The 14,480-nt window shown below is 34.7% G+C and overlaps 1 protein-coding gene across 3 annotated transcripts in view; it reads right to left on the reverse strand.

Moving 5' to 3' along the window:
- Positions 1-14,480, reverse strand: part of CDIN1 (CDAN1 interacting nuclease 1) — a 255,451-nt gene that overhangs the window by 120,049 nt on the left and 120,922 nt on the right. For all 3 annotated transcript variants that reach the window (XM_037834355.1, XM_037834356.1, XM_037834357.1), the window contains 3 exons: positions 9,844-9,923; positions 9,443-9,492; positions 4,728-4,795 (listed from right to left, as the gene is read on the reverse strand). In XM_037834355.1, coding sequence (XP_037690283.1) covers positions 4,728-4,795; positions 9,443-9,492; positions 9,844-9,923 — 198 coding nt within the window. The remainder of the gene's footprint in view (positions 1-4,727; positions 4,796-9,442; positions 9,493-9,843; positions 9,924-14,480) is intronic.

Consider the following 14,480-nt stretch of genomic DNA (forward strand, 5'->3'; position numbering starts at 1 on the left):
AATGTGGTATATACACACTATGGAATACTACGCGGCAGTAAGAAGGAACGATCTGGTGAAACATATGACAACATGGATGAACCTTGAAGACATAATGCTGAGCGAAATAAGCCAGGCACAAAAAGAGAAATATTATATGCTACCACTAATGTGAACTTTGAAAAATGTAAAACAAATGGTTTATAATGTAGAATGTAGGGGAACTAGCAGTAGAGAGCAATTAAGGAAGGGGGAACAATAATCCAAGAAGAACAGATAAGCTATTTAACGTTCTGGGGATGCCCTGAAATGACTATGGTCTGTTAATTTCTGATGGATGTAGTAGGAACAAGTTCACTGAAATGTTCCTATATTATGTAACTTTCTTGGGGTAAAGTAGGAACATGTTGGAAGTTAAGCAGTTATCTTAGGTTAGTTGTCTTTTTCTTACTCCCTTGCTATGGTCTCTTTGAAATGTTCTTTTATTGTATGTTTGTTTTCTTTTTAACTTTTTTTTTCATACAGTTGATTTGAAAAAAGAAGGGAAAGTTAAAAAAAAAAAAAAAAGAAAAAAGAAAAAAGACAAACAAGGAAAAAAAAAAAAAAAAAGATGTAGTGCCCCCTTGAGGAGCCTGTGGAGAATGCAGGGGTATTCGCCTACCCCACCTCCATGGTTGCTAACATGACCACAGACATAGGGGACTGGTGGTTTGATGGGTTGAGCCCTCTACCATAAGTTTTACCCTTGGGAAGACGGTTGCTGCAAAGGAGGGGATAGGCCTCCCTGTATTTGTGCCTAAGAGTCTCCTCCTGAATGCCTCTTTGTTGCTCAGATGTGGCCCTCTCTCTCTGGCTAAGCCAACTTGAAAGGTGAAATCACTGCCCTCCCCCCTACGTGGGATCAGACACCCAGGGAAGTGAATCTCCCTGGCAACGTGGAATATGACTCCCGGGGAGGAATGTAGACCCGGCATCGTGGGATGGAGAACATCTTCTTGACCAAAAGGGGGATGTGAAAGGAAATGAAATAAGCTTCAGTGGCAGAGAGATTCCAAAATGAGCCGAGAGATCACTCTGGTGGGCACTCTTTCGCACACTTTAGACAACCTTTTTTAGGTTCTAAAGAATTGGGGTAGCTGGTGGTGGATACCTGAAACTATTAAACTACAACCCAGAACCCATGAATCTCGAAGACAGTTGTATAAAAATGTAGCTTATAAGGGGTGACAGTGGGATTGGGAATGCCATAAGGACCAAACTCCACTTTGTCTAGTTTATGGATGGATGTGTAGAAAAGTAGGGGAAGCAAACAAACAGACAAAGGTACCTAGTGTTCTTTTTTACTTCAATTGCTCTTTTTCACTCTAATTATTATTCTTGTTATTTTTGTGTGTGTGCTAATGAAGGTGTCAGGGATTGATTTAGGTGATGAATGTACAACTATGTAATGGTACTGTAAACAATCGAAAGTACAATTTGTTTTGTATGACTGCGTGGTATGTGAATATATCTCAATAAAATGATGATTAAAAAAAAAAAACAATATAAATCTATTGTCTGACAGTTCTGGAGGTTAGACGTCCAAAATTAAGTAAGCTGTTGGCAGGGCCATGCTTCCTTCAAAGTCTGTAGGGAAAACATTTGTTTTGTGCCTTTCTCCTGGCTACTGGAGGTAGCTTGCTAGCAATCCATGGCATTCTCTGTCTCAGCTTGCCACATGGCATTTTCCCTTAGGTCTGCATGTCTATGTCCAAATTTCCTCTTCTTACAAGGACACCAGTCATATTGGACTAAGGGCCCACCCCACTCCAGAATGATCTCATTTTAACTTGCCTAATTCCATCTGTAATGACCGTATTTCCAAATAAGGTCATATTGAGTCACTAGGGATTAGGATTTCAACATAATCTTTTATTTGGGGTGGGGGTGGGGGACACAATTCAATTCATAACACAAAGTAATTTGCTACAAATTATATGTTGTAGCTTGTCTCTCTACTAGACTATAACTCCATGAAAGCAGGGACTTCTTCTGTCTTGTGCTTAGTGCCTAAAATAGTATGTGATTCAGTAACTTATTTGTGGAATAAATGAATATATGAATGAAAGACATTCTTAAGCTGGAGAAACAAAAGTCATTTATTTGACTTGTGACTTGTCGTAATACATCTACTTTTAGATATATAAAATGGATAAATTTACAAGACGGGAGGATACCCAAATCTTCAATGATAAAGATGCTGTTCTTTTTTTTCTTTCCTATATTGTCTGGTTAAATCCTGTGCCTTAGCAACAGCTCAGTAGATGGTTATGAATCAAGGAAATTTAAGAAAGCATTAGAGTTAGGAAAAAAGGTGATTTATTTTGATTTTTCCATTCTACTGACAAAGGGTCAGATAAAATATGTATTTTCTGAACTACAAATAGAGCACAATGGGTCGAAAATTTAGAATGGGATAAAACATTTTAGAAGTCATCATTCTTAATTTAGAAGGGTTAATATATAAACAGTAAGAATATGTGTCTTTTGAAAGTTGTCCAGATTAGAAACCAACAAAGAGAGAGAGGTATTTTACTTTGCTTATAAAAGAATCAAAGTATAACAAACATGTTTGCAATGGCTCTGCAACAAAATTCAATGTGTACACAAGTAATCAAGAAAGAATAAGATTAGATTGGTGGTCTATTTATATACTAATATTTTGCCATAGTTGGACTGAAAATGATGATCTATCTAAATTTGCCTGGCACGACTACAGATCTAATCAATCATTGTGAAGGGATATTTACAAGGTAAAAGAACAACCCCAAAACAATATTTTACACAAGGCATTGCTTGTATTTTTATGTCTTAACCTTAAGTAAATATGTGTTAATTCAGTACCACATTAAAACCCTTAAAATTCATAGAATAAATTAGCAATTTTTTGTATGCTGATGAGGAAACTTCAAAATCTGGACTGAGGGTACACAGAGTAAGATAAATTTCCTATATCTCATTTAAAGATAAGTATCTCTTTGGATAATTACCTCTAAATCCTAGAGCACAGAGGAATAGATGGGGTCCATCAATTTCAATATTAAGTTGTCTTTCTTTCGTGCATGTATGTGCTAACCTTGGCCAAGTTCCTGCATTGTCTTGGTCAGCCATTGTGAATCGGACCTAACACAATCAGTTCCCAGAATCAAGTAAGTTAAGGACCTAGGACCAAGTTTAGGATATATCTAAGCCTTCTGCTTGTTCTCCTCAGTTGGGGTCTGCTGGTCTTCAGGAAGGAAGCTGAGGGAAGTTAGACAAGGCAAAGAGATGGGGCCAACGGTCAAACTGCAACAGGCAGATGGTACAAAGACAGTAACATTAGGCAGCTCTGAAAATATGGGTACTTAGTGGGTGGCTTAAAACAAAAAAACTAATTTGGTCACTGACCTCTGATCTGCGTGATCAGATCATTCATAGAACTCTCAGAATTCCATAGTTCAGAAACACGTATTATGGTACATTTTGGGTCACCCATTCCAAGTGGTCTGTATTATGCATTCTATTTGGATTAGATTTTTGAAAGATGATTTTTTCCTAACTTACCCTCATTCCATAGGATGCACATTTCAATTGTTCTATGAAAAAGTTTGCTTCAGTTTACATACTGAATTTTCATTGAGTAAGTTAAGGCCACTTTCTGAATTTATCAACTTTCTTTAACCCTAGCTAGAGAATAAAATTTACAATATCTCCCAGCTTCAAATTATCAAAAATTTGATAACACTTTCAACTCCATTCTTCAGTTCCTTAACAAAACTATTGAACACTAAGATTGAGAACAGACTGTCCCCAGGACTATATTCAACATCCCTCCCCAGCTTAACATAAGACCACTAATTTCTTTGCATTTGACTTTGGTGGCCAATTCTTTGTGGATCTGGGGACCAAAAAAAAAAAAAAAAAGCAATCCAATGCTCTCTGATTTTTTTTTTTTATCCTAAAGAACATTCTATGGAGACTCTTACATATCTATGTAGATAAAGCAGAAATGTGTAATAATATAATGATTGTCTAGAACATTTAAAAATTATTCCATTTAAAATGGAGAAGAGGAACTTAATTCATAGTAGAGTCTTTTACAGGCTTCCGTGATCAGTTACTATGCATATGTCCTCTGAGGCTTAATTTCTAATGCTTAAGAAACATTGAAAGAAATAATCTGTAATAAGATTCTATATTGGCACACAAACACATGCATACATGAGGGATTTAAAAAAATCATACTAAGTCTATGACAACTAAGGTTTATCATAAAATAAAAAAAAACTTAATATTTTGCTTTCAAGTAGAAGTACTCCCCAATTCCATATGAGACACTGATACCTAACATGAATTTTTCTAAATGTTCTTTTTAACATAGAAAGCACTTTATAGATAATATTTCTTCTGTTTCTTTCTCTCATAAGGCCTAGATTATGGCTAATATCTCATGACACCAAAAGTAATACAGTAACAGATATTAAAGCATTTTTTCAGCCACTTTTTCTATAAAATATTAATTACAAGCCTGTGCATGTGCTATATATATAGGAGATTAGGTAACTGAGTTCCTGCTCCACTATAAATCAATAAAAGATAACATGTACAACATCAATCATTGTTCACTTTTCCGTTAGTACATAAAAACTGCCAGTGGAAGATTTTTTTTTTAATATATTTAAATACACATGGAGATATTAGATGCTAGAGAAGATGTGAACAAAACTTACCTAGGAAGGACAGATTTTTCTCTAGAAGTAAGTCTCTCAGCAAGACTTCATGCTCATGACCAATGGCACTGGAAAGTTTCAGTTAAGGAGGGTAACACAGGTAGAATTACACCATCAGGAAAATGCTAACAGCAGGTCTATACTTTGTGATGAAATGGAGAATACAGGCAATTATGGCAACCATTTTCACTTTTAGCCAAGATCTCTGAGGGCTGACACACATCGCCTCATTTAAATGATTCAATGGAAGTTTCTGTAATGTGCATATGTATATTAATAAACCAAGATTTGTAAATGGAGGAGTCCTTTAACTTCCTTTGAAAAGAGGGCAGTCATTTTTAAAGAATCTTTATGTTATGCTAAATATCCCAAAATTACATTTAGCAAACATTAATTAAGCACTTAATAAGTCCAGTGAAGAATACCAACCAGGCTTTGCCCTAAAAGAGTTTCCAATCATACAGAGTTCTATAAATTGTTTCTAATCTCTGGGCTGTGAATTCATACCTGTTACAGAGCCAGCCTTTAGCAGCATCTCTGCTTCGCTTCTGGTATATTATTTGCAATCTTCTGTGACATGGGAGGCCAAACAACAGAGGTTGTTGAGAATTACATATAATCTGACGTAAAGACATCTTAGAAAAGGACTGTGGGTTGGGGTGTAAGTACACAGGCTGTTTCATGAGTCTTTTTCTTACATGTGTACATATATATATGCATATAAACAGATACACAGTTACACATAAGAATTTATTAAGTGCTTACTATGTGGCAAGCACTATGTAAAGCTCTTTCTGCATGTTATCTCATTCTCACAATTATCTTTATTTTACAGATGAGGAAACTGAGGCTTAGAGAAGTTTAAGAAGCCACAAGGTCATACAATTAATAATGCAGCAGAGCAGAGACATCTGCAAAGCCGTTTATGACCTCCATACAGCTCCTTGAAAAGCATTAAAATTAATTACGTAGCAATTGATTATAAATAATAGTTATTAAATTCCATGTACTAAGCCTTTGCACTGAACACTTTCAGGTCTCATCTTATTTAATCCTCACAATCACTTAAGTAGGTACTACTATTAGTCCTGTTTTCACAGTTAAGGGAAATAAGGTTCAGGGAGGGTGAAGAACTTGCTGAAGGTCCCATGGCTAGGAAATGATGAAATCAGGAGTGAGACTCTGAATTCTGGTCTATTTTCCAAAGGGATGAGATTGCACAAAGTTTGAAAAAGAGAATTATCCTATTCTTGTACTTTAATTCTGTCAAAAGTATTTGGTAATAATAATCTGAATAATTATTTTAACTCTCTGTTTCACTGATAACGTCAATCTGGTCCTACTCATCCTTAGCTTACCAGAGACTGATTCTAATAATGTACAGCAAGAGTTCAACTTAAATCAAATAAAACATACATATTTGTAAAATATTCCGAGGGTATCATCCTGCCCTTTAATAACACAAACAATATTGTTTAAATTGTGTAATTCAAGAGATGTGTAATTCAAGAGATGTGGCCACACTCATGTCCACCGTTGAAAGAAGCCTTAAGTCATCCTTTCTGCCTTTTTCCTCCAGTTTTCCCCCCCTTTCCTTCAATGGGCATGCCTGTTCTTACTCAATTTCTAATTGAAGAACAAAAAAAAAACACACACACACACAAAGGAAACAAATTTTTAAGTCACAAGATTTTACACATTTGCAGAGTCCATTGAAAACATTTGATGAATAACTCTCAATGGTCTCTCATTACTAGGGGCATCCCACATTTTAGACCTAAATTATTTACTTCTATTCCACATAAATGTGCCCTCACTTTTATTGCTGTAAATTATTTACATCTAAAATGTTGAATCATGAAACTGAGGTTACTGATGGTACAGAAATGAAACCCACAGCATTTTAAACTTCCTGCATCATTATCTTTCCTTGCTTCTCTTTTTAAGTCTTTGTCTAATAGCTTTGTCCTGGAATCACACTTTGAAAGTTGAGGTGGCCAGTTTCTTGCACCTTTTGTATCAGTAAAGATGTTTTGTAGCAGGAAAGGTGTTGGTGGGCATGGCTATATAGGAAAAAATGTAGTAGAAACCAAAAGAAAATGTGCAATGATAACTTACATACTCTTTGCTACTTTGCTTTTTGTGGTGTCCTATTAGTAAATGACCAATTTAGACTTTATTCTACTTAAACAAATGTCTTTAACATTTGTAACACTTTCACAATGTAACAAAAAGGTTTTGCACCTATTCTATTTACTAAACGTGTGCTTTCTTTCTTATCAAATGATGTAATTTACTGAGCATAAGCAATTTAAACATTACCAGATTATCAGAATGACATATAAATAGCATTTTCACACACATGGAAAGACAATAATTTTTATTCAGTGTGAAATAAAGTAATTTATAAAAATCTCATGATCTGTTGTAGCCTGTTGATCAATCTAGGAAACATCTATACAAGTATATTATCATTATATGAAACTGCTATTATTTCAATACAAAGATAAAATCAGCTTATCTATAAACTTCTCAGCTCATTTTATTTTGCATGGTAAAAGCAATCTCCAATTTGAAGTTTTGGAAACATGTATTTCTTAATTATGCTTTACTTGTTATAAATACGTATAAGATAAAGCTTACAAAAACAGTAATTTTACTGCCAATAGGCAACATGGAACTGTAAAAATTATAATCTCGTCAGTGAATATAATTTATAGCTATATATCATTATCTTTGTCAACTGAAATCATGGACTACATTAAATTCTACTGGCAATAATACAGAAAAAAAAAAAAAAGTGAATGATGGCAAAAATGTTAGGAAAATACTCCAAACAGAATTTATAATGCGGCATAAGCAGAAACACTTAGACTTTGTCTATAATAATACCTACTATTGATGTATAGCAGTGACCATGGAGCAAAACTTGTAAATAACCTCACAAGCCATTTTCTTCGCCAGCAATACAGCAATTTAGTTTCCCGTAAGCATCTCAACTATTACTGAAAAATAGCCTCCTGGCATTTACAAAGCAGTTGACTTCATACTTTAGTTCATGCATATATAATTAGATAGTTATATTTAAAATCAATATGCAATCCTTCAAAAGACATTATGCTTTTAAAACCTTAACTTTAAATTGATTTTTAACTATTTTATGTGCTTTAAAATTAACATGTAATTCAACCCCAGATACTCTGAGATGGTGTTAGTTGTTAGACAAACGTGCTAAACTTGATCACTGCAGCAGTGTGACGTTGGCACTCCTACAATTTCTAACGCTGTCATTAATTTTATACTGAAAACAGAAGTATAGTTTCACTTTGGTTTAATAAAAAGGAGAGCTTATGACAATTCTGTTTTTTTTTTTTAAATGTAAGCTAGTTTGGGGGAACAGATTTGGAGAATAAATATATAAAGGGCTGTATCTTGGGTACCAAATATTCTTACAATTGGGTTTTGTTAAAAGACTATTTTTCAAAGGTTAACTATTTATGAGAGAAAATGAGAGATTTTCTTTATAAAAATTTTACCGCATTTGTGAAACAAGGTGGAATATAAACACTCATGTGTGCACACTCATACCCACAACTACTAAGGGATTCCAACAAAAGGCTCCCTGACTAGCGATCACTGAGTCACCACCAATGACAGTTTCTATGATAACGAAACACATAACAAGAAGAACATGTTTATATTATTGAGAAATTTGAGAATTATGGGATCAGGTCTTAATAATCTTCGTAAAAATGACCATTAGCTATTTAAATAGCAATTTTTAGCCAAGGATTATGAAAATCCTTACCATAGCCACAACGCTACTGCATTTATTGATTAATAATGTACTACTTAATAAGGTAGCTATTGTTCACTCCAATCCTATTTTAAGAAGTAAGCATTAACTCTAATAATCTCAATGTCTTTAATGAAGAACAACTGGACATCTGTTTTCACAGCCTTAAATTCAGTCCTTGTATTCTTTATTTTCACTTATATTTTGGGGCTCTGTCTTTGTTGCTATGTATAGATCTAGTTAACTACTTATAACCACTGTAATCTATTGAATAAATATTAGCACATTTTGTTTAAAAAAAAAAAAATTCATTCCAGTGGGGAAAAATTAGCTTGGTTCTCTAAAGATGTTTTTTTAGGGATCCAAATAACAGCTCAGATTTCAACCAGTATTTAAGCAATAAGAATCTATGCCCTTTAAAATGTGATGGTCTCTGGCAGCATTTTAATCACATCATCATCTTTGTCTTCAGGCTTAAAATTTATTCTAGAAAATTCAACTGAATTTGGTTCATTTGAAATGGACTTTTATTATATTAAAAAAAGTTCATCTCAATAAAGTTTCATTTGAGAAGGATAAAAAAAAAAAATGTTCACTGGAATGGTTAAACACAATCCAAGTCAGTATGTTACCTGCCTAATGACTCTGTACCTTTAAACTCACTGAAAACCAAGCAGTCTGAAATAAGCATGTGAATGTGCAACTGCTGAACTGACATCTTCCCATGGCCCATCTGATTTTTCTTAAGCTCTAGAAAAGAATGATCTGCAGTGACCCTCCAGTTGATTGAATATAAAATAGAAGAGTATGAAATGTGTTTTGTGAAGCAGAACTTTATGTCAGGTTAAAGCTAGACACATCTCCTCCACTGAGTCTAAGCTCGTCAATTGTGCACCTAAAATTTTATGGGAAAGGATACTGTTTGATGCAGTCCACCAGTGGTCCATAACAGCAGTCGTTCACAATGCACTGCAGACAAATAAGAGAAGGGGTCTGGGACAGGCAGACTAAAAAAACCATTACAGTTAAACAGTATCCTAAAAGCAGTAATTATTTTTCTTCAGAAATGGAGGGGGGGGGGCATCAAAAGGCTATTCAGATTTAATCACAGAAAACAAAAATTGCATGCTTTTTATTCACTATAAAAGCAAGCTATTAAAAAGTGAAATGCTCTTCTCGCAAATATTGCATTGCCATTTATGGTGCACCCTGACCTCAGTGATAGTTTATGATGACAGTAATTAAATGAGGTTTAAAATCCTTTACTCTGCTAGGCAGATAACAGCATTGCCACTGAAAATAGACAGCTGTGATTAATACCTGATAGACCTGATTTGCTAGAACTCCATCTGGAATCTGAGAAGGGTCCCGTAGCATACTGTTTATAACAGACTTGGAAGCTGCAGAAGAAAAGAGATGAACTGTTAGCAGACAGTCAACATACTTTTAGTGCAACATGAGAAGTGACATATACCTATATACACACAAACCATGAAAATGAAAACATTACTGATACTAATCATTTTTTCCTTTTTTTTTCCTAAGGGAAGCTTTTAATTAGACCATTTTGCCAACTTAATAAGCCAAATTGCCAGATTTGATGATGACCTAATTTTTCCAAGGTAAATTAACAAGTACAGAACTAAAGCATATGTCTTTTTGCAGAAAAATTAGCTTTGGAAACGCCCACTTGGAAAACAACAACAACAACAACAACAAAGACAATTAAAGAAGAAACTATTTACCTCTTGCAGGTGGGTATTTTATAACCAAGCATATGTACATGGAGAGCTTACTGAAGGCAGGTTAGACTAAAAACTTCAATGATGTCAATAAAAATAACTTTCAGCCAAGAAGGCACCTTTGTATTCTAAACCTTTCCAAAAGAATTCTTTTCACTGCCATAAAATGGTATCCCATTTCAGAAGTGAGGAAACTAGGTAAAACTGACTGATAATTGAAGAAATTTTAGATAAGAAAAAAATACACATGAATTTTTCTCCCAAAACATGCCTCATGACATGCACTTGCAAATGAAGCTGACCTTACCCCAGGGAACAGGGCACTAAGGGAGGCATCTAATGAAACATGCTCTACCAGATAACATCCTTTCAAAAGTAAATGTGGAAAATCCTGTCCTGGCTGTTTACTGTGGGTAGGTGGCAGCCAAGGTGGCCAGAACTCTTCTTAATGCTTGGGAGGAAAGCAAGTCTTGAGACTGCTCTGGGCAAAGTATGCCCTGAAGCTAAATCTAGTGTTGCCTAGGAATCAATTCTTTCAGGTCATACAGCAGAATCAAATATTAGCAAAATGGCTTCAGGTCTGGTCTATACAACACAAACCGAAACACATATTGGATGATTACCTAGTTAAGAGAATGAACATAAACCAAAAAGCTGCATTATTCAGGTTCTGAGGTGAAGTTTGGAATTTTTTTTTAGATTATTATTTTTTTTGTCAAGTTCAATACCGTAAGAACACTGACAGATATGATAAATGGTAGTAAATACTGTGGAAACAAATAAGGAAATTCATTTTCACTCACTCAAGCATAGCACTGAATCCACAATGAAAGAATGAAGTAAAATTATTTTAATTATTGCCTATTCTCAGTTGTATAACTGTGGGCTTAAAGGAATCTTTATGTACTTACTAGCCATTTACAAATATGTGTTTGTACTGCAACTGAAGAGGCTAGATGGAATTGTGAAAAGAACATCACAGAGGAATACTAGCCAGCGCTATCTCTACAAATAACTCTGCAACCTGGCCAAGCCATGTAGCCTCTCAAATTCAATGTCTTCATCTGTAGAAAGTGATGTTATCTAATCTGACTACCTGAAAGGGTTCTTGTCTCTAGAGAAAATAGCTACAATGCATTTGGTTAAAGTTTAAGTAATGGTAAGAAGTAAATCAGGCTCAGGCATTTGCTTCTTAGAAACTTAAATTGGGCCCAATTATTTCTGAAAAACTAACATGGATAATGGTACAAACATTGGGAATATAAAGCAGCAAATTGTCTTATTGTAAAAGGATAGATTGTTGCAGCTGTGGTATTAAATAGAAAATCATGTGGCTGCTAAAATCAATTAGTTTTCCCAACTTAATTGTAAGGCCTGGCCAGTTGGAAGAGACCAAAAGCAGTCCTCAAAATTTTGGGTTACCTTCTCTGAGGGCACTTTCCTTCATCTGCCACTCAGTCATCAGATGGTAATGCCACAAGTTTTGGATGTAACCAGCGATGCCATCAAGGTGTCAAAGAAACAACGGTGCCTTCTCCATATATACCTGGCCACTGCTAAGGCTTTACACCACTAACTCTCATACCGAAGTGAGGAAAAGATGATTCATATATAAATTGCCAGAAAGCAGAGGCCAAAAATGCTATCCTTATGGAAAATTACCAACCTCATACCAAGCTATATAGAACTAACTGCTAAAATCATAAAACAAAGGCTCTTTTTGAAAAAGAAAAGGAGCAATACTCTTAGACATAAGAATAAGTCATTTATTTTATGAGGGAAAAACAGAAATATTAAAGAAAAAAGAAACCGATGACAACACACTTTTCCTCACAGTATAATTTTAGAATAGTGTGCTTATCAGTATTAGGAATTATAGCCAATAAATTTTTAAAATATAGCTTGAACATACTGAGTAGAATACCATTCAAATTAAAGGAAGCTCGTGAGAGGAAGTCAGTCATTTTAAATTGAACAATAAATAGTATATATTGAGTTCACATTCATAATAAACCTAGTGAAATGTCTTTTCTCTTCAGACAACCTGCCATTTTTTGGAGAGGGAGAGAAAGAACTAACCTAATGCCAAGCCTCCGCTGCAGCCCAGGACTGCTTGTCCTCCAAGAAAAGGAGGAAGTAATGTCCGTGTCACAAATCAACCCAAAGAATGCAAACTTACTTTTTCACACATATTCTGAAGCTCAGGAACTGCCATTATAAAGAGATGAACAATAGCACTAACCAGGTATGTAAAGGCGATAGGACAATCTTGGGATGCCTGGGGATAAGAGGCCTCAAGGAAGCCAATGCCTCTCACTGTCCAGCAACTAACTGGCCAGTCTGCATCCTGCATGTCTGACTGCACATAGGCAACAGGTGCCCGACCTTCATTAGAGGCATTCATCCTGGTGACTGTTTCACAGTTTACCCTGACACTGCCTCAGTGGCTGGGACTTCACATTTCTACCAAACAAGTACAAAGCAAGAATGCATAAGTCACGGGCTAAATAATCAAGAAGCAGACAAAGCTGTTAGCTGTTAAAGCATGCTACAGAAGATGGGCAATAAGCAGTGCTCAGACTAAGGAATGAGGCTTAAGTAAAATTATGATCTTTTTATTGTGCAATATTTTTTACACAAAGAAGTCAGAAGCCTAATGTAAGTATCCATACACCCAACACCTGATTTAATAAATGTTAACATTTAGCTACCATTAAAAAAAAAAAAAATAGAGGTAACCATTATCCTTAAGACGAGATCTCTTAATCTCACCCAAGCTCTTGCTATTACTACATGTGTATACAACTACAAATAATACATTATTCTGTATTTTAAAGTTTGCAAAATTTATACTATATATATCCTTTTATATCAACTTTTTTCAATCAAAATTTATTTTTCTAGTTGTATTCATTGTGAAATATATAAATCTAGTTAAGTAAATTGATATACAGTATTATTTTTCATGGATGTACCACATTATCCTTTCTCTTGGATACTACATTTATGTATAGTTTCCGCTGTTTTGCTCTAACAGTGTTGCAATGAACATCTGTATGCATGTCTTCTTGGGGTCTTACTCAAGAGCTCTTCTACAGCAGATCTTCAGAAGTGCAATTTCAAGTTGTAGGTTATATGCATCTTCAACTGTAATAGCTATTCCCAAATTGTACTCCAAATTAAATAATTTAAATTCCAACTTGAAGCATATGAGAGTTAACATTTTTCCATACCCATGTCAACATGTGGTATTATATTTTTAATTTTTATCAATTGGTGGCTATGAAATGGTATCTCATCGTAGTATTAATATGCACTTCTCTGATTACATTTTTCCTAAGAATGAGCATATTTTCATGTTTTTTTTTGTCATTCAATTTCTTCTTCCACAAATTGACTGCCTATTTCTTTTGCTCAGTGGTGGCCAGGGTAAGTTGCATGGGTCATTGTGGACTTTTTCTCCTAAGTCTAGGTACTAATAATGTCAGTTATTTGCACAGCAAATAGGTTATTCATGGCTGTGGTTTTACCTTTACATTTGTTTAGGTAAATGGTGATATGTGTGCGTATATAAGATTTTAATTTTATTGTACTCAAATTCATCAATCTTTTATGAGGACCTTATGGAGGAAGGGTTGTCGAAGTTTTTTTTATATCTTTTCTGACTCAAGTCTCTTATTTGCTCACATTTTATCCTAAAAGTTTTGCTTTTCATATTTAAAACCTTTAATCCCCCTGGAATTTATTTTTGTGTAGGTTGTGAGGCAGGGATCTAATTTTATCTTTTTTTTTTTTAATATATGGATAATTAATTGTCCAAGCACCACCTACTGAGTAGTCCATTTCTCCCCATGTGCCCTGTGCTTATATACATGTGGTCTGTTTCTGGACTCTGGCCTATTCTCCTGGTCTGTTTGTCTATCCCTGCATGTATGATACTGGTAGAATAAATTCCTATCCTTCTTTAATTATCTTGACAATTCTTGGCCCTTTACTCCTCCTTTTTTGTTTTAAGATCAGCTTGTGTTCCATGAAAAATATTGTTGTGATTTTCATTAGAACTTAGTCAAATTCAAAGATTAATTTGAGGAGAACATTTATATGATATTGAACACGGCATATTTTTCTTTTCAGTCATGCTTTCTTTTACAGCCTTTAATAAAGCTTATACTTTTCTTCTAAAAACATTTTACACTTTGTTAGATTTATTCCAAG

This window comes from Choloepus didactylus, chromosome 4 (assembly GCF_015220235.1).
Source record: "Choloepus didactylus isolate mChoDid1 chromosome 4, mChoDid1.pri, whole genome shotgun sequence".
NCBI lineage: Eukaryota > Metazoa > Chordata > Mammalia > Pilosa > Megalonychidae > Choloepus > Choloepus didactylus.